This window comes from Equus quagga, chromosome 7 (assembly GCF_021613505.1).
Source record: "Equus quagga isolate Etosha38 chromosome 7, UCLA_HA_Equagga_1.0, whole genome shotgun sequence".
In the NCBI taxonomy this organism is placed as follows: Eukaryota; Metazoa; Chordata; class Mammalia; order Perissodactyla; family Equidae; genus Equus; species Equus quagga.
The window spans coordinates 7390371-7410838 of NC_060273.1; the positions used below are offsets into that span (position 1 = coordinate 7390371).

The following is a 20468-nucleotide window of genomic DNA, read 5'->3' on the forward strand; positions in this document are numbered from 1 at the left end:
GGGGAGGCAGGTGTCTTGACCAGGGGGCCTCTGAGCCCTGAGAGCTGGTGGTGGTGGTGGTGGGGGGGATGGGACTGGAGGAGAAACTGGGGCCCATCTGGCCCGCCTGGGGGCTCAGAGGAGCACGGAGAGCCTGCAAGAAGGTCCAGCCCAGGGGTGGACACTGGGGAGGTGGAGCAGAGGGGGCCGGGCTGAACTGTCCCCTCCGCCAGCACCCCCAGCCCTGTTCACCAACATGACCACGATGCAGTCGGCCATGCCCATCCAGTTCTCGTGTCCCTACTGCGGGAACTACATCATCACGGTGACCCGCCCGGTCCCGGGGGTCCTCACCTGGCTGCTGTGCACGGGGCTCTGCTTGTTTGGGTGAGTGGCGCGCCCATGGCCTGCACAGGCACCCTGTGGGTTTGGGGGAGCTGGCGGAGGCAGAGGGCCCCGTGGGGGGCAGGGCAGGACCAAGGACAGAGGGGGCCCCCCCCCTGGCTAGTCCCGCACAACCTTGGTGGGAGCCTCAGGCTGGCCCGCCCCCGCCCCCACCCCCACCCCGCCCGATGCTCCCGAGGCTGCAGGTGTTTCCTGGGCTGCTGCTTCTTCCCCTTCTGCGTGGACAGCTTGATGGACGTGATGCACACCTGCCCTGTGTGCCGGCACCAGCTGTTCCGCTACCAGCGCCTGTGACCCCTGCAAAATAAATGTTGACCAGCGACCTTCAACCGCCCACGTCTGTCCTGAAGGGTCCCTCCTCCCCGCGGTGGCGCAGGCCATGAGGCGTTGCCCACCTGCCCTTCCCTCTGCCCTCCTGTCCCCAGGGCAGGTCAGGGTGGCGCTTAGCCGTGTGCCGGGTGCACAGCGGGTGCGCAGTTAGCAGGGGCCGAATGGAGGCTGACAGGGTGGTGGCCCTTCCTTTGCGGGCTCCCTCTTCCGACCCCTTAGAAACCACAGTCCACTGATCAGTTCCCATCTCTTCTGGTTCCTTCCATCAGCTCGAGCTCCTGCATCTTTATGAAACCGGCTCCCCACGCACCTGCCCCTCCCTCCTCCACCTCATCCGGGCTCACGCCTGGCCCCCTGCCCTGCCTGGTTGACCAATGACGTCCCATTGCGAAACCCAGCATCCACCTGCCTGGATTCTCTGCAGCCCCTGAGCCTCAGGCTGCGGTCTTCCCTGCAGTCCGCAGGGCGCCCCGTGCGCCCTCTCTGCAAGCCCTTCACTGATGCCCCCGGGGTGCTGTCTTGGGCCTCTTCTCGTTTGACATCACTCCTGAGGCTTCTGTCCTCACCTCTGGCATCCCACAGCCTCCACCCCCCCACCCCCCAACATTGGATGCCCCAAGGGCCCCGCAAACCCCACAGGTCTCAGAGTGATCCTTCTTCTTGCCGCCTCGTGTGGCCCTGCTGGCTGGGGATGGCACCGCCGCCTCCCTGCAGCTCCCCGTCTTATTCCAGAGCCCTCCAGGCCCTGCGCACGACCTTCCGTCCCGGGCTATTTGCCCCGCAATGATGCCTTCCTCTCCTCTATCCCACCTGGTCTTCCTTGAAGGAGGCAGCAGCCCCCGACGGGTCTCCCTGCCCCGGGTCTGGCCTGCTCCTTCCCGTCTGCACCAGCAGCCAGTGGCTGGCACAGAAAAGCTTAGTTAACCCAAGTAAGAATTAGTAACTTCAGGAGGCCGGCCCGGTGGCACAGCGGTTAAGTTTGCACATTCCGCTTTGGGGGCCCAGGGTTCACCGGTTTGGATCCCAGGTGCAGACCTACACAGCACTTGTCAAGCCATGCTGTGGCAGGCGTCCCACATATAAAGTAGAGGAAGATGGGCACGGATGTTAGCTCAGGGCTAATCTTCCCCCGCAAAAAATAATAATTAGTAACTTCAGCTCTGACGACGCCAGACACCTGCTTGGAACCGGCCACCGTCAGGACTGAGTCCAGACTTTTGACCTGGGGTCAATGGAGGCCGTCTGTGGGCTGGCTTCTTCTTCCCTCCCCGGCTCTGCGCTCCGGCCAGCCAGAACCCAGAGCTGCCCATCCCCCGGGCGTCCAGAATTCCTCTCCCCTCTTCTGGAATGCCCTGCCTGCCCCCTTCTCTCTGCCTATTCCTTCCAGCCCCAGCTGGCCGGCAGTGTCACCAACCATTCTTGGGCCTTTGTCACTTTCCTCAGGCCCTGGTGCCCTCAGGGCCTGGCGGGGACAGCTGGGTTTACGGGAGCTGGGAATCTCAACCCCGTCCTTGCTCCCGTTTAATCCTTACAATTCCTCCAGGGACAAGCAGGCAGCCGCCCTGTATTGCACACGCAGCTGTGTGGGAGCGTGGCGAATGCTTAGGATGCTCAAAGGCCCCAGGCTGGTTACGAAGGGGATCCCTTCTGGCCAAGTGGGGTCTGCCTGGGGATGAGGCCAGGACGGGGATGGGCCAAGGGAAAACCCAGGGGCGCAATGAAGGGATTTTTTATTTAGCAAAATATGCAAAACATTGTTCACCCATCTTTTTAATTAAAATAACTTTCCTAGAGAAGGGAGCAGGGAAGTGATGGGAGAATTAGGGGCCAGGGGAGGAAGAGGTGTGACGTACATTTTCTTCACTAAAACGTGGCCCAGTGGTCCTCTGTGATGCTCACCAGCACGTCCTACAGATGCGGAAGCCGAGGCCCGAGGGATGGCTTGTCCAGGGAAGGGGGGGGAGGGGTGTGTGTGTGTGTGTGTGTGAAGTGAGAGCCACTCTGCCCGTGGCCTGCTGTCACAGCACTGGCAGGTCCTCATGCCACACCAGCCAGGAGGAAGGACGAGCTCCGGGGACAGAGGTCTCCAGATGTGAATGTCTGTCCCTCTGCCGTCTCCCCCGGCCCCTCGCCGAGATGCCCTGCAGAGCCGGGGAGAGCACTGACTTCTGAGTCAGCACCCGCTGCACGACAGGGGGCCTCAGTCTGCACATCCAAACAGGACCCATCTGAACAACATGTTTCGAGTTAGAAGGTGAAGCATCTGACACAGGCGAGGCGCCCAGTACCTGGGAACCGATCAGGATGGGGAGGGGCGTGCCAAGGGAACCCAAGGAGGCAGAAAGGGCCCAGGTCGACAAGACACGTGGCCCCCCATCTGGTCTCCGTGTCTACAGGAGAAACGGTGAGAGGGTCCATCACTGAAAGGGAGAGCGAGTCACGAAAGCGGGGGCGGGCAACCAGCCACCACTATCCGGGGGAAGAGTCCTGACCTGGGACCTGGCCAGTCTTTGGTTGGAGCAGGTCCGCAGCTCTGCAGAGGCTCCTGGGCCCTGCAGGTGACAGTCAGGGGTGTGCCCGATGGTCAGCCTCTGGCCGGGGCTGACACATCTGCAGAGCTCAGGCCCCTGTTCTGAGTCCATGCTCCAAGCAACTTGCTGGGTTTGACTTGGGTTCGCAGATAGGTGCACAGACCTGAGCGTTTGGTCCTGTTACAGTCACTTCCCAGGGCAAACGCCAAGCGGGATGCAGCCCGTGAGGGTGCTGCCCACCACGTGGGTGGCGGCCCGGGTCCTCCTGCACAAGCCTGGCTTGGCCACTACCGTGCCTTCAATGAGGTCCCGCCCAGTGCCAGCCAGCACCCTTCTGCCAGTCCACGGTCAGCCCCCAGGCCTTTCTCACTTACACTGTCCAGTGTTAAGAAAGAAAAAGTCATTAGTCAGCTTTTAAAAATTGGGATATTTATTCCCATGGAAAATCCAGACTTTTTGGCTTCTTGCAAAAAAACTCTGAAGGTCCAGCTGCATAGGACCCACATTCAGCAACCATCACGCTGAACAACGGCTGTCCCCCTGGCTGAGCCCCACCAGTCCCCATGTCCCCACCATCCCAGGACCTCCTCACTCACTGCCTTGAGTGACAACTGGGTTTAAGCCACTGTTCCCATTTCTTAGTCTTAATGTCTGAGGCCTCGGCCCCGGGCAACCTTGGTTCTCTTGTCACAAGAGTTGGGGTGGGGCGGGGCGTGGAGGGTGTGGCCTCACTCTCCCACACACCTTTTCCTCTGGTCCTCTGTGCTCACGGTCTGCCTCCGCACCAGCTTCTGGGTCCTGCCAGGCATGGCCTGGAGGTGTGGCCAGGAGGGCCCAGTACTGGGAGGGCGACAGTGCCCTGCCCTGGGCTCCTGCAGCTCCTCATCTGAATGTGGGGACGGCTCCCTCCCTCCTTCCCAGGGAGGCTGGGTGGGGGCACCTGGAAAGCAAGGTGGCAGTGAGTCTGGTCACGGCCAGCTCTGCACCTGGCCAGCCCCGAGAGCCCAGCCAGTTGCTCAGCCTCTCAGAGTCGGTGTCCGGGTCACTCAGGCTGCCCAGGTGCCTCACTGGGAACTGCGGTGCGACGTGCTCAGGGTGACAACTGTTACGAGGACCACTGACAGGTGCTTAGCTCCATTCTCCCCAGAGAGCCAGAGCCAAGAGACAACAACCCCCATCACAGGGGCAGCCTGGAGGGCACAGCGCTGGCCCCCAGCAGGCCACTAACAGGACCAGTGCGCCTCCATCACAGGGGACACCTCGCACTCACCTCCAGCCCCGAGCTCTCGTGGAAGCTGGTAGCTGGCCGCCTCAGGTGGCTGTGGGCAGAGGCCTGCCGGGTGGCATCTCCTCGAGCCTGCCTGTGCTGTGCACAGAGGCCAGGAGGAAGCTGCAAGGCCCAGTGGGGTGGGGTGCACAGAGGGGCCACAGCTGACCCTCACCTCTTCCTGCGGCGCCGCCCAGCCTCTCCGACAGCTGGGCAGCAATGCGTCTGGATGGTGGAAGGACACCTGTCTTTACTGGTGGGGACGGGGGTGGGCCAGCACTGCTCTCACTACGGGAGTGGGCTCCATCCGTAGGGGGGTCTGACTTCGTGGGTTTTTCTCTCCTAACATTTCATTACGAAAAATTTGAACAGTGATCAAATCCGAAAAGATCTTGGTGTGAACGCCCTTCTGCCCACCCTTAGACCATCGGCTGACAGTTCCTGGCCACATGGGTCAGTGGCCCCTTGGAGCTCTGATGAGCAGGGACCCCTCCTCCGGAAGCTGCAGGCCCAATTTGGCTCAGACAGTCCCAGAGGCCCCTGCGGTTCGGTGTCAGGGCCTCACTCAAGGCTGAAGGCGTGAAGGCCAAGTCAGCACAAGCCTGACCAGCGGCTCAGCAGGCCGCAGCCAAGTGTTAGAGCCTGTGGCGGGTGGCGCCTGCACCGGGCCGTGCAGACAGAAAGTCACCAGGGCAGAAGGTTCTAGTGGACAGCACTAGGTTAGAGCAAAATGGCAAGACTGGCAGGAAACACTGCAGCTACCCACAAAGACATGGGGCCGTGTGGTTGCAACTTGGCCACATGTGAAACCTATGTTTTCAGTGAGGGGCCCGGTCTGGCTCCAGGGCCACTGAGGCCCCTTCTTCCTCCTCTGCGGGCGGCCCTGCCAATCAGATGGCTCTGAAGCGCCCCAGGCTGCTCTCCCGGCTGATTTGGGGCTCGGAGAGCCAAGCCGACTTCTGCCTGTCCTCATTCACAACTGAGGCTTCACTGGAACGCAGCCTCACGCGTGCGCTGGAGCGCGGCCGTGGCTGCCTCCCTGCTCCGGCAGAGCTGCGTGGTCACCACGGGACTGCCCAGCGCTGCAGAGCCGAGACCCAGTATCGTACACTCTGATGTGAAGGCGGTTTCAAACTTGAGACCTCAGTCAACTACTCACGGATCTCAAGCCCACACGCCAACGCAGCACGAACACATGCGCGGGACAGGGAAGCGGGGAGAGCCACACACGAGGGCAGCCCCGGGGGTCCTTGCTGAGGGAGAGGGCCCTGCAACCAGCCCGTTTCCCCACGCCCAGAACCCCAGCCCAGGTCCCCCTCCGATGGACCCTCGTGTGTCACAGAGCGACTCTGCAGGAGGCTGTCTCACCCTCACCCTCTGTTATAGGCCAACACCACGCCTCCCAGAGGTACAGACTCCTTAAACGTGATCATGTATCTACTCATATAGCAGTGACACCAACGCAGCTGGGGATGCACACTCTCTTCTTGCTGGATGTGGTGGTCCCCATGACAGCTGACTCAGTCTTAGAGAATGCCAGCAATTCGTTTGAAAGGCGGTCCCCAAGCGCAATGATCAGGGGACAGTGGGAAGGTGCTTAATGCTCCAAGGATGCTCGAGGGCACGTGAGAGTCTACTGTCAAAGATGAAGATGGCAGCCCTGTCCCCTCGGCTGCTCTCAATTTTACGAGGCCATTTCTCCCAGCACAAGGCCTCTGTGTACAAGTCACGGGGATGGCCCACAGTGACCATGAACCCCTCATTAATGCGACACTGTGGTTCCCAGGGGTGCAGGGTTCTAGGGACTCAGATGGCAGACACATCTTAGAAGGGAGAACGGAACATCCTCAAGGGTCTGGAAGGAGGCCTCTGAAAGGCAGTGGTTTTCTCCCTTTAAAGTTTCATCTCTGGGGGCCGCCTGGTGGCACAGCGGTTAAGTTCACGGGCTCTGCTTTGGCAGCCCAGGGTTCGCCAGTTCAGATCCTGGGCGCGGACCTACGCACCACTCATCAAGCCATGCTGTGGCAGGCGTCCCACATACAAAGTAGAGGAAGATGGGCACAGATGTTAGCTCAGGGCCAGCCTTCCTCAGCAAAAACAGGAGGATTGGCAGCAGTTAGCTCAGAGCTAATCTTCCATAAAAAATAAGGGAGAATACCAAGTTTCAGTTAGCTATGACTATCACCAACCCTCGGCCAAATCTAAAACTAAAAAACCCAACACTTGAACGTTCACTGAAAGACCCACACTTGGCGGGGGATCCTTGCCGGCCTGCCCACGGGAGCTGTCTACGCGCGGGTGGGAGGCAGGCCTCGGGCGCAAAGGCACACGCCACAGTGGAAACCTGGAAACCAAGTCGCTCCGAGGGACAGACCAGCCCAGAGACCAGGAACTGTGCACTTGGCGTGGGCACGAGCCCACGAGGCGAACCGCGGAGGGTCACGTCCCCCCGGGTGCAGCCCTGCCCTGGACTATGCCTTCGACGTCTCAATGTTTCCAGTCACACTTGTACACAGCTCCCTCCTAGAAAACCTTTTATTTCTCAAACACGACTATACGGGGCAAAGAAAACCCCCAAAATCCAAGACAACCCCCACCCCCAACAGAACTGTACATCAGCACTGAATCAGGGCAGACTCTCTCGGCAAAACCCTGTGAGGAAGGAAGGGGCTTCCCGGGCCGAGCCCCAGGGGGAGCGGAAACCCTCAACCTCCACATCACTCACTGAAGGATCATTTTATAGAAAATTTTATTCAACATACAACATTTTCCAGCAAAAAGGCAATATACAGGAAGAGTTGGTGTACACTGCTGCTACAGAAACAAAAAAATACTGGAAAAGGGTGAAAAATAAGTGTGATTTGCTGATTCTATTTTACTGCACTCAAAACTAGACGCGCGGCTGGCATGAGCTCCAGAACCGAAGGCCGGGGCGGAAAGAAAACTACACACAATGAATATCCACATCCGTGAGGGCCACTGCAGACCGCCCGACAGAAAGCCAACCTCCTCCCGGGGAAAGTGTACATGGTCGTTCATTAAATATACAATTTCATTTCTCCTTTTTTTTCTCTTTTTTATTTTAACTTTTGTACAAAGTCAACAGCTTACTAACCACTAGTGAGCATGCCCTCTTTGCTAAAAGGCTCTCCTGTCTTGTGTCCCGTCTGTTCCACTGGAAGGAAACGCTATTTATAATGTTTTCACCTGCGCCTATGAACTGCTGAGCTCATCAGGTTTGCCGAGAGGCAGCACAGTACACCTTAATTGTATTTAACAGTGTTTGCAATTTAATAAAAAGACCCCAGAACGTCTGTCAGGACTGGATTCAGTGCATCCGCTCTGCAAAGGGGCTGCCGGAGCGGACGGGCTGAGACGGCAGCGGAGGAGAGGAGGACCGAGGAAGGGGCGACGGACGCGCGCTGGAGGACAGAGCTGTTTCTTAGGCCGTGAGTTTCTCTGTTTCGCCTTTACAGATGCACAAAAGGTCATGGGAAGTGTAACTGGAGGAAAGACGGCGGATGAGCCTAAACGTGAGAGCGACGGCTGCAGGGCTGGTGGCCGGGCCCCAGGAGGCGGCGGGCAGCTCAGGCCCCCGGGCAGAGGCTGGCGCCCTCCTCTCCCGGATGCAGCCAGTCGCCTCGCATGGTGGTTACCATAAAATAACTCTCATTGGCATCCAAGCTTTATAAAAACACCTTCATTTTGCTCAAAAAGGGCAGTCAATAGATACAGAGAAGCCAAACTGAACAGCCTCGACAAAATAAAATTAACACCAGCAGCAAATCCTCTTGCTGAAGACTTGGGACACGGATTGAGTGCACTGGGCCAAAGTTCTCGGCTGTTAAAAAGGGGCACACACCCAGCTGGGCCTCGCCCTGCACACCGCAGCAGGAGGTCAGTTATGGATTTTAATGGCCTTTTCCAGGTAGGTGTAGCGACTCCTCTTGGGGGCTTTGTTGAAGTGGTCGAGCCCGAGCCAAGGCCGAGGGTGAGACATGTTTCCTGGGGGAGAGAAACAGTGAGACCAAGAGCGGGTCTGGACCCCCAGGCCAGGGGCCACTGCGGACGCCAACCCCGAGGTGTGGGTCCCGGTGAAGCCAGGACTTCTGAGCGCAGGACCACGCAGAGGGAAGGGAACCACAGCCACGGAGCCCCGCAGCGGCTCCCATGGGCGACACAGCCGGACAGCACGCCCGCCACCCAGGGCCACCACCATGGTGACGCTGAAGCTCGGTCTGTTCAGCCCCCGACTAATGCATGCCGAGTGTTTCCATCTCTAAAGATCCGTCGGCCGCAGGCTGCAACCGCTCCCTGACAGCTAAGGGAGGCAGGCCTGGGACCCCCGGCTGCGCACACACACGAGCTGGCGCATGAACCCAGGGCCCAGCGCTGGCCTCCAGCCACTTACCACTTGCTCCCGAGACTTAGCTCACGCTTAAGAAACACCATGGGAGGGCTCTTACCAGGCTGAGGCTCGAAATCTTTCAAGTTTACTTCATACTCATCTTCATTTATGTACTGGTGTCGGCCCATCATCACAATGGCAAATTTAAACTGGAAGACAAAAATGAGACCTCCTCCATGAATCCTGGACGTGGGCGTAACTCATTCCTCTGGCTAAACAAGTCAGGCTTCTTTATGGTCAAGACGGGAGTGCGCTGCCCGTTAATGACTCACGGCGGCCGAGAAGACCCACCTTTTCAAACTCCTTTTCCTGGATGTCTAGCAGACTCTGAATCCGCTTCATTACTTCTCGGAAATGCTCGCCCTGCGAAGGGTGAAGGACACGTGTGCTCATCTGTGCCACACTGGCAGCTCCCATGGCCAGGCAGATGCCACCAAAGCCCAGGACCAGTCCGGCAAGGCCGAAAACCAAATGCAGCAACGCTCATCTGAAGTGGTAGGAAGCTTCCAGTTTTGAGACGAGATGCTCAGCCTATCACCAAAGCAGCTCACCTGGTGTATCCTCAGCAAAAACGGGATTCCAAATGTCCCAAACACCTCCTTGTGGAAATGTGCCACTGTGACCAGCATCTCGTTCTCCTTATCTATGTCTACCTGGTCCAGAGGTATTTCCTGAGGACAAACAGTAGAAACACAAACAGTTAAGCGTCACGCAGTGGATGCAGACAACACACCACATTTTGGGGCCAGCCCTGTGGCCGAGTGGTTAAGTTCACACACTCCACTTCGGCTGCCCAGGCTTTTACTGGTTCGGATCCTGGGAGCGGACATGGCATCGCTCATCAGGCCACGCTGAGGCAGCGTCCCACGTGCCACAGCTAGAAGGACGCACAACTAAAATATGCAACTATGTACTGGGGGGATTTGGGGAGAAAAGGCAGAAAAAAAATTTATATATAAAACACCACATTTCAATTCTGACTTGCTATTCCAACAAGTTAGCTCGCTCATATTTTTGCCAAAATGCCGTGTTCAAGTCTTGTGAGAACGATAAGAACTCAGAGCCAGAAGATATCCAAGTTGTTAACACTGCGGGTTTTATGAGATCAAATAATGCGTTATTCCCATTACTGTGGAAATTTCAGCAACTCGAACATCAAGAGGGACCCACAGTCTTGATGAGATTTGCTTGGTGGTCTATATTTAACATTAATTCCTGAAGACAAACACTGTGTAGCTCTACTCCTGTGAGGGATCTAGAGCCATCACATTCAGAGGCGGCAGAACAGAGGAGCGCTCCTGGGCGCGGAGTCTCGGGCAGGGAACGTGACGAGGCTGTGGCGAGGGATGGTGGTGATGCTCGTTAACAGTGTGACATACTGAACCCACCAAACGGTGCGCTTGAAGACGGCCAAAACGGTCAAGTTAATGTTATGTATATTTTACCACCATAAAACATTTACTGTTTTTCAAGATATGGAAGAATAAAATTAACCTTGAGGATCACGTCAGTGACCGGTACACCAACCCAGGCAAAGCCACTCGGGCAGGTCGACACGATGCTTCACCGACCGGTGGGTGGACTGCCCCACCCAAGAGGGCCCCCGGGGGCTCTGGGTGTCTGCAAGGGAGTTACCTCTATTCGAAACGTTCGACTTGTCGCAGGAGATAAACATTCTAACAGTTCATCTTCTTGGTGCACACCAATAATTTTGTAGCTTACAATTTCTAGCAGCCTGTACAAGACAAGGGGGGAGGTGAGCGATAGAAGCTCCTGTGAAAAAGATGACTGATGAACAGTTTTCTCGAAAGAACATTTTTATTATGAAATGCTTCCTGCAATGGTTCTGAACTAGGAGGGCTTGGGATGTTTTCTCGCGCTCTTTAGAGAACAAGATAAAGATCTCATTCTTTTAGTAACATTACGAAGAAGACATTCTGGGAACCAGACAGCCAAGGCTGTCTCGTCCTGCCAGCGGACTGACAGGCAACTGACACGCGAGCCGACTCCCATTACACCCGAGGCTTCTTCCCACGGCCTGGATGGTGGCTACGCTCATCAGGAGCGGCCCAATTTCTCAAATACAACTAGCTTTCCCCAGTTTTGGTTATCATTCTATTTCAACCATATCCTTCCTCTGCTTGGCTTAAACCACCCCTTTTTACTACAAGTGATTCGTATGGGCAGAGAAGGAGGAAGACATGGCCGACTGTGAAATATTCACAGACTGCTGCCAAGGACAGGCTGAAAGACGAGGCTGGCAACAGTGCGCGTGGTTCCGGCCGGGCCCAACTCCCAAGGACAAGCTGCACGCCAGGGCTGGTTCCACCCCCCGCCCCCCGCCAGAAACACTTGCCTAAGTTTCCCTGACGCCTTCTCTCCGAGCTCTACAGCCTTTTTACATTCTTCTAGCAGGTCCCGGACACACCCGTGCTTGTCTGGATATAGTGTTATTTCCTAAAAAGGGACGAGACGAAACAAAGGCTTTAAAGAAGACATAGACGGTCTGCTGCAATGAACCAACTCTGCTCGAGGAGATAAAAGCCTGCAGCCGAGTTTCCAAGGGTCTCCGGCTGGCCCAGCACCTGCCACTTTACCTGCACCCTGACCCCACCCCCGGTGTGAGTTCTCATGGACCACCTCCCAACCTGAACCCGGGACCCACCCATACCGGCCGAGTTTAAAAGAAAGGCCACTTTGCAAAAGGCAATCACCTTGCCATTCACAGGCCAGCTTCTCCAGGAATCACCCCCCTGCGGGGTCATCTACGGCCTGTCCCAATTCTCGGCACAGTGAGACAGCAGGCTGAGCTAGACCACGGCCCGATGGGGCCTCTGTGCTTCAGCCAACCAGTTCCACCCTGGCGAGAACGTTCACGGCACGTGGCTCAACTCTCCCTCAAAACTGGGGGAGCTAGGAAGGTCCCAGGGGGCAGAGAACTCCTGGAGGAGCCACTCAAAGTGCGGCTGGACACGTCTTCCGGGTGGAACAAGCAAGAGACGCTGGAGTGGCCACGGCAGTTAAGCTCAGAAGCACGCGCCCAGTGGAGTAACAGGTGGCTCTGCTCGCAGGCCTGCACTCACTGAGGCCCGGCTGAGGCAGAAGGGCCTGAGAAAAAACTGCCCAGACCAGGCAGCAGGGCAGCAACGTCAAGATCTGCTGACCGGCAAGAAAGAGCTCCGGAGGGCGGGCAGCCTGACGTGGTCATCGGCCCCCAGACCTCAGGGTGGCAGGAGCGGGAAGAGAGAGCCCCCCACCAGCCACCGGGCCCATGTTCTCAAACTCTGCGGCCAGACGGCCGCTAGCACACTGTCACTTATGAGGCTTTCTTTTGCTGTTTGACTTTTCAAGGTCTAGGGAGAGAGAAACAATAAACGGGCTCCCAGAAAAATAGAAATTCGTACCAGTTAAACAACTTACCTCTTCCCTAAATTGGCTGTTTAACCATATACACTTGAAACTCCGCCTGTTTTCAAAGTCTGTGATTTTCATCTTAAGCTGTGAAGAAAACAGAGATTCGTTTGAGATGCGCATCCCCAAAGGCCGAGCCTTCTCTTTAGCACCCAGGTTACGTGAATTTGGACTCATACCTGCTGATAGTAAAGTTTCTTAGGTTGTCTAGGCTTGAAGAACTGGAGAAGATCTCGTAAAGTACCTTCATAATTATGTCTAAGAGGGTTCCCTGGGCCATCCCTATACCTAACGAGAAAACAGCACAGAAACACATGACCTGTTCATCGGCCGCCACAAGTCCCCGTGAGCGAGCACCCAAGCACACCCCTGGCCTCACGCCTACACTCGCACTGTGGACCTGGCACAGGGCTTCTCTCTAACGCTCCTGGTCCCCGAGTCCTAGGGCCCTCTGGCTGTCACACCCGAACGCTCGCTGCAATGGCGACACTGCACACAAAGCCTGGCAGGGACGGACCGAGCGGGACACATGGGAGACGCACTGATGATGTAACTAAAGTCAGTCTGGCTTTAGATGAGGCTGTCAGTTACTCCGACATCTTGGAGTAGCGTGGTCAAGATGTGAGTGGTGGCAAGTCTCTACTCAAACTAAGCAAGAAATGGCATGTCAGGTGAAGTGGCCGGCTACTCGTTACAATTAGTTTCAAGATGTCTGGATGAACCATGAAGAGCATGCAGTCAGACCAGACGCCAGGTGTCCACGCGCGAGGCTTACCCTTGAGATTTAAAAAACTGGAGCAACATGGGGTCGGTGTTGAGCCTCTGTGCGACGGTCTTCGCCACCTGGAAGGGAAAGGAGCAGGAGTCGGACATGCTGGGGAACAAACTGAAAACTGCAAATAAACTTCACCATCACTTATTCTCCTACGTTCTTAAAACAGTGCGACGTGAGCAGGTGAATTTCAACGCCCTAGAAATGTACTAACAGGAATAAACTACGCTCCTTAACACGTCACCACGGAAGCAGCACACCCGGTGACGGTAACAAGTAAAGGGTCCTTCACTTTTAACGGTGAGGTCTCTAGATTTATTTTCTAATTTTTTTAGAAAAATTAAGTTTTTTAATGGTTCACACTTGACATGTTATAACTGAAGCGAAGAGCTGTCACAACCATCCCCTCTGAAACCAAACCGCGCCCAGGGGAGAGGACTTGGAGGGCTGAGAAGGTGCCACACGCTGGGGACGGGGCCGTGAAGGAGCAGCTCCTGACCCCGGGGCGACGTGAGTGCCAACCCCCTCCAACCCCTCCTCCTGACCCAAATCCACCACAGCCTCCCAAGCAGGCATTTTTAACAAGAACTTGGTCCTTGCGGCGTGGCATCTGAAGGGAGCAGAGCATTCGCGGATACCTGAAAATAGTTCATTCTATTGGACAGCGTGACCACGAATCCAGGGTCGTTTGGGATGGTTTTATCACAGAAGGTGACGTCCACGCGGTGGTAGAGGTCCCTGAAGTACTCTTTTGCGGTGGGTAACTCACTGTTATCATTTTCGGGGTCATCCCTGGGGGAAAAAGAAGTCTTCAGACTGCAGCACTGTCCAGGCCGGGCTCACCGGCAGAAGACAGCATCACCTCTCAGGCCGCAGCGACGCAGACGGCGGGGTGTGGCGGCAGGCGCACGGCAGAGGCGGCCAGGAGCCCGCCCCAGCTACCCAACGCGCCGGACGAGAAGCCAAGAGAAGGGGCGCTCTGAGCCCCGCACAGCACTGCCTGCTTTCCATTCTTGATCTCGACACAGTAACAGAATGGTGCCCTCCCCTCCCCTGCACACAAGGGCAAGAGCTCAGGATGAAGAGCCGGGCCCACGCAGTCTGCACGTGGCAGAGCCCATTCTCTGCCCAGGAGTCGGCAGATGACCACACCCACACTAAGGCAGCAGGACTGAGAAGCCGCGAGTCTAAAATATTTACCGCCAGGCCCTGCTCTTGGCCACTGCACTGCGCAGCCTCCCATAACCCATTTTCAGGACTGCCCTGGCCGGACGGCTTCAAGCAAGGGAAAAGCCGAGAGCAACGTCAGTCTGCCTTCTGAGACAGTGTCTGAGATCACAGACCTGCCGGCCTCGCATGCAGGCAGATTTCAGTGAAATGCCTAAGCAGGTGCTGTCTAAGAAATCTCATGTTTCAAGGGAAGGAAAACCACTTTGGTATTGCATAAAGACTTCTGCCACCCTGCTCACTGCAGACATTTTCAGGGAACAAGAGCATTAAGTGATGATAACGTTCACTGGCCCCAATTCCACCCCCAGCGCTGGCCACTTTGGTCAGCATCCTGAGACACAGCAAACGCAACGCCACTCGGGCTCCAGACACAACTCTGTTTCCTGGTTCCAGGGCTTATGAAAAAAGCTCCTCATATTAGCACAAAGCGGTGAAAGCCTCCGGAAAGTACGTACTTCTGAAACACTATAATGTCACCATCCATTAGTTCATCGAGGGCTTTATCAAGAGACACGTCATAGTCCTGAATTCTCTCTGTTAAATTCGGTTTAACTTCCTGGAGTAAAAAACATGACATGGTTACAATGCAGTGTTTGTGGCTTAACATGGCCGTAACTGTATTTTCTCTACACCCAATTCTATCAGCCCTACGCTTTAAGTGAGTTAAAATGCCAATGGGAAACATTAGCATCCATAGATGTAATAATCGCTGATCCTAAATTGGTTAAAAAAATCACAAATGTGGTTTTTTGTTACAAAATCTACCATTTTTAATGTAAAACAGTCTACTAACGTGATCCTCAACTCCAGAGTGCCCGAGGTCCCACCAGCTAAACGCTAACAAATCCAGGGTCTGCATACCAACGCCACCCTCCACACACCACCAGCACAGGGACCGTGGAAAGATAAACCCTCCAAACCTCATAGAGGATAAGGCTAGTATCTTGGAGAAATCCTGCTCTGTCACACATAACCGGGAGCAAGTCACCTGGATGAAAGAGAACCAGAATCCGCCGCTGTGAGACCCCCGAGACTGGAGCGCACGGGGCGAGAGGGCGAGTGTGGCCCGCACTTACGTATTTTACAGGATATGGGTGTATAGACGTGCCCACAGTAATTCAAGCTCCGTGTTTTGGGATCGTACATCTTCAGAAACAACATCACATCATCTACAAGGTTAATAAACAGATTTTGTTAGCATCTTAACACTCAGTACGCTGTTTAAAAACCTATCTGTAGGAAGCTTAGTCAGCAGTGGAAACGACAGCTTCCGGCACCTAAAAGCCACCAGGTCAGGTGGGGTCCATTTGAGAGGCTGGTCCTGTGTGCGGCCTCTTTCCAGACGTCAGCCCCGCGGCAAACTCTGCCTCTGAGGCAGCAGATCGGACCGAGTGCAGTGAACTAGGACTCCTAGCCTAAGACCTGGCACTAACTGGCCAGCCGCAGGCTCCCATGGGAACACTTTAACGGCAGTGTCTCTGCCAAACACGTGACCACTTGTAGCAACAAAATCTACCATTTTACAGCAGGCGTCGGCAAACTCCGACCCACGTGTTTGGTAAATTGGTGCTGGACTCCAGTCAGCCTGTCACTGACCCGTTCGCTGGGGCCACTTTCACACTGCAGGGGCAGGCAGGGGCAGGCAGAGGCCGTGGTGCCCACCAGCACGAAATGCGTACTATCTGCCCTTAACAGAAGCCCAGCAAAGCACGGGGGCCGAGACTCAGCATGGAACACGGGGCTCAAGAGAGCTCCCGCCTTCTCCTCACTCCCCGACACCAGAACCCAGCGGCTCCCACTCGGATTCGTCAAGGAGCCCTGGACACGGCGGGGCTCAAGGAGCACTGGTGGAACTAACCAGGCTTCTCTGCAAGGGACGAACGCTTAACCCCGGGAGTCCAAAGCGACAGTCCACGAACGCACGTCCCCACTCTGAAGGGGTCTGCGTGTGCGGTGGGCACTTACGATCTTTATCAAACTTGGGTAGTGTGGCTCCGCTGGCGGCCAGCTCCGGGTCAACTGTTTCCAGGAATATCGTCCAGGGGTTTTCATTATCGCTGAGTTCAATCATCTAGTGCCAAAGAGACACTGATGTTAGAGGACGCGAATGGCTGAGAGCGGAATGCTACATGTGAGGACTGAGAAAACGTTCACGTCTGTGCAACTGGGCCAGCAGCACGCACGCGAGGCAGGTCACCGCCACTCACCGTTTTATTGCCATCTGCCTCGTTATCTAACATGGCCGGTCGTTTGGTTCCATTGCTCCTGGCTTGCATGGGCCATAATCGAATTTGATCTTGTGGAAATCCCTAGGGGTAAAAAAAAAATTAAATTAAGCCAAACAAAATCAGCCCATAATATAATTCTGAATCAATGTAATGATTCTATGATTCTAACAAAAAAATCATAATTAGAACTCCCCACTCATCTGGACAACAGTGTTCTGCCTTCAGGATCACTAGTATCATTTTAGGGCGCAAAAGTGCCCATTTTACAAAAAGAAAAAAAAACGTGGGGAGATGTGCCTGCAAAGGTGAAGACTCACGATCACATTCAACTTCCTTCACTGGAGATTCTATTGAAAGATGAGGTCAAAGGGCAAAAGCAGGCCCAGCCCAGAAGGAAATGAGCGCAGGTCACTCACCCGACCTGTTGGGCAGTGAGCGGACACAGCGCCGACCCCAGAGGTCAGAAAGAAGGAAGCTGGGACTCAGGAGTCACAATGAACCGTGAGCAGAACGAGCGGCACTCACCATGGTCTGCGAGAGGTTCTGGACAAACTCAGCCAGCGAGGAGTTTTTCAATACTTTGAATACAGTGTATTTCACCTTTTCTTCATCGTACATATCATTTCCTTGGTGGCCACAGAACTGGTCCTCTGCGACTATCTGAACACACGCACGAAAACACAGAACCGAGTTTACATCTGACAACTGACACATAAGATCAAACACTGGTCAAGACTAAGTTCCAAGAGTGAAATGCTAACAACAGCTCGTCTTCTGCTCCGATGAGCCTCCCTGAGAGGATGCAAGGAGGGAAGTGCCAGAGTGACCTGGAACTACACCAGGGTTTGGAAGAGAGAGAACCTTCATATCCGCGTGGTCACTCCACTCAGCCAGAAGCGCCAGCTGGAAACCCCTGTGTGCGGGGACCCCCAAGCATTAGAAAGCCAGCCCGCACCATGGGCCTCTTTCCCAGGCAGGCAACTGGTTACAACAAATGCCTCTGTTTCCCAACATGGCAACTGAATCCTGCACCCCCAGCACCTGGAAGCTCGCCTCAAGGTGCGAGGCTCCTTCCTGCTCTGTCTGCCCCTGCCCCGCGCCCCGGGCTCTGCTCTCCATGGCGGCAGCTCTCCTGCTGACGCATCCTCCACTGGGGCCTTTGCTCCTGAGCCCTCTCACTGCTCAACACTCCGACATGTCGGTGCTCTGTCTGAGGCCTAAGTCCTCCTCACTCCACCGCCTTACCCCACAACTGACATCCAGATATTCCACGCCGTCGGGGAACAGGCCTGAGCAGTTGCTCAGTTAAAAATGCTCAAGGAGCTGCCCAGAGCGGCACAGGGCAGGACCCCCCACCCGTCCGTCAACAACCCCCGGGAAGGAGCCCAAGGTCCCCCAAGCCCCCAGAGCCGCTCCCCTCAGCAGGGGCCCCACCGCCCGGGGACCAGAGGGTCACGTGACACTAAAAGGCTGACCTGCACTTGCATGTAGAGATGGGCTTCCTGCCGCTCCTTCCGCTTCTGGGCCTCGATCCTCTTCTCCTCCTGTAATCGTTCCACCAGCTGCTGAGGAATGTCATGGTCGGTGACAGCTTGTAAAACCTCACCTGCAGGACAGATGGCCTTTGTTCACCTTTGTGCAGGTTCTGCTCACCCCTCCTTAGAGGATCCCACTTTCACATCAGAGTTAACAGAGGCATTCACTCAAGTGGAATTTCTTGGTGCCAGGACTCTAGATCAAAACCCACGAGCCCACCCCAGCCAGCCTCTCAACGTCGTGACTAAGGCAGAAGCGGCGGCGAAGGGGTGTGGACGGGTGACACAGCTGAGGTCCCCGGTAACTCGGCCTAAGCACCCAGCAGTGGAGAGCCGGGGCCGGCGGTGCAGCTCCGCGCGCCGTGGCGAGCGCCCTACTCACTCAGCCGCGACTCCCTGATGTACACCAGCATGTAGGCATTGGTGCAGTGCCGCACGGACAGGTCGTCGTCGTGGCCCCCGTAGTTGTGCTCGATGGCCTCCTCCTTCGTACACCTCGACACCACGTCGTCGTCAAACTTACACCACTGCAAAGGGCGTAAGGGGCGTGAGCGGGAGACAGGTGCGTGGACAAGGCCACGACTACCGGGCGCGTTGTCCTAAAGGGCGCAACCTGATGCAGCCCTCTTACACATCGTATCTCCCGCCTTCCTCACCCGACACTCGGGGGGACGGCTGATGCTCACCCAGTGGCAACTCTGTCATCTATTCAAACAGCCCGTTTCCACTGACGTTCAATCTACCAACGCCCCAACTCTCCACAGAATCAAGAGCCACGGAGAGTGCAGCTAGCCCAGCCAGTGGAACTGAAAGGCTATGGTGGGTCCCAGCACTGACCGGGACATCTGACCTGCTCTCATGACGTGCTATGACAGCAAGTAAGGGCCCGCCTGAGGTGAGTCAGCAGAGCTGGCACCCAACAGTTAGCCGCCCATCTCGTCGTCGTGGACTGAGTCCTTTTAAATGGCACTCGATCCACGGGTAAAGGTTCACACGGGTCTGGTGCTGGGGTCTCTCCATCAGATGCCCTCAGCAAGAGCTAGGCGGGCTCAGCCTGTGCTGTTCCTCCCTGGCCCTGTGCGCTGGGACGCAGACCTGAGACCCGCCTCTGCTCCCTGAAAACCACGCAATGAGCGCCATGGGAACCAGGGAGAGACGGTGCATTATGCAGCACCGACAGCGGGACACACAAAGTAACACGCAACCCACGCCGCCACCCCTGCCCATGCCCAGGCCGTGGATCACTGTCCTCTTGGTATTCATAAGTGGAAAATAAAGTGCCTCGTAGCAGATATAAAGTCCGACTAAAGTCCAATCACTAATTTACTATGCACCTTAAAGGATCAGTGACTTAATCTACGTGAGAACACACGGATCAATCACAGGCCAGGAAGGACTCGTCCGCCATCAAGGCCATCAGGGGGAAGAGGACAGGCCGCAGGCGCCCGCAGCCTGAGTTCCCTGTGCTGCCGCACTCACCTTGCCATCCCCTTTGGGGTTGAGATACACCACGTAGTGCCCGCCGTGGTTGTCTCCACTGTGAACCAGGACCGCGTGGAGAATGTAGTTGGCAGGGTCCTTAGGGTCTGTTTTTTGCAAAAATTCATCGAGCGGTAACTGTTCAGGGAATTCAAACCTATTGAAAAGCATTTTTAAAGAAATCGCAGTTTCACTTACACGTGAACTATTTCACCTTCAGGCCGTATTTACTGGCCCACACTCAGGTGGAAAGGGAGGGGTGGATCTGAGTGGGGGCTCCATGAGCTACTTCTGAGGTGGCTCCTGCTCATCAGAATGAGTTATTCACATGTCGATAGAAAACCTGACGCCAGACATGAGGAAAATGCCTACCAAGCAGAGACACCTAACAGGTTTTAAGTTCAAATTCAAAGATATTACACAAGTCAGTCTTTGTGGTAAACACAGCCTTTTCCAGGAAGTGGGTAATTCCGAATGTATTAATGAGTGACTGATGGTCCGGGACTCAGACCACTAAGGATATCCTGCAGGTTTGAGAAAGGTGGAAAAGATAAAGTTGGAGACGGAAAAAAACGTAAAAAATAATCCCCACCCTGTGATTTCTAAAGACATCCTGAACTCGACTTGTTTTTACATTACTGGCTCCATAAACATTTTAATTACACGGTCAAATTCATCATCGGGAGTGCCCCGAGGCAGGAAGGGAGGGACGGGAGGTGAGGACGGAGCGGCAGAGCATGCGCACTGGGCACTGAGGGGCGGCCGCCACACAGCGCCAGCCACCCTGCCCTCAGGAATTCTGGCTCAGTGCTGCCAAATGTTCTGAATTCCTAAAAGATGCCAGAAATCTGGACTTTTATGGGAAATCTCATGATTTTTTTAAATATTGGCAA

The 20468-nt window shown here is 55.6% G+C and overlaps 1 protein-coding gene across 3 annotated transcripts in view; it reads right to left on the bottom strand.

Annotated features, from left to right (window-relative positions):
* Positions 1–7244: 7244 nt before the first annotated feature.
* Positions 7245–20468, bottom strand: part of USP7 (ubiquitin specific peptidase 7) — a 61139-nt gene continuing 47915 nt past the window's right edge. For all 3 annotated transcript variants that reach the window (XM_046665978.1, XM_046665979.1, XM_046665980.1), the window contains exons 13-31: positions 19576–19732; positions 18479–18623; positions 18037–18167; positions 17087–17221; positions 16541–16642; positions 16299–16404; positions 15410–15502; positions 15254–15321; positions 14789–14889; positions 13742–13895; positions 13107–13174; positions 12511–12619; positions 12341–12418; positions 11277–11377; positions 10556–10655; positions 9472–9591; positions 9212–9283; positions 8979–9069; positions 7245–8517 (exon numbers count right to left, since the gene is read on the bottom strand). In XM_046665978.1, coding sequence (XP_046521934.1) covers positions 8411–8517; positions 8979–9069; positions 9212–9283; positions 9472–9591; positions 10556–10655; positions 11277–11377; positions 12341–12418; positions 12511–12619; positions 13107–13174; positions 13742–13895; positions 14789–14889; positions 15254–15321; positions 15410–15502; positions 16299–16404; positions 16541–16642; positions 17087–17221; positions 18037–18167; positions 18479–18623; positions 19576–19732 — 2038 coding nt within the window. In that variant the 3' untranslated portion in view covers positions 7245–8410. The remainder of the gene's footprint in view (positions 8518–8978; positions 9070–9211; positions 9284–9471; positions 9592–10555; positions 10656–11276; positions 11378–12340; positions 12419–12510; positions 12620–13106; positions 13175–13741; positions 13896–14788; positions 14890–15253; positions 15322–15409; positions 15503–16298; positions 16405–16540; positions 16643–17086; positions 17222–18036; positions 18168–18478; positions 18624–19575; positions 19733–20468) is intronic.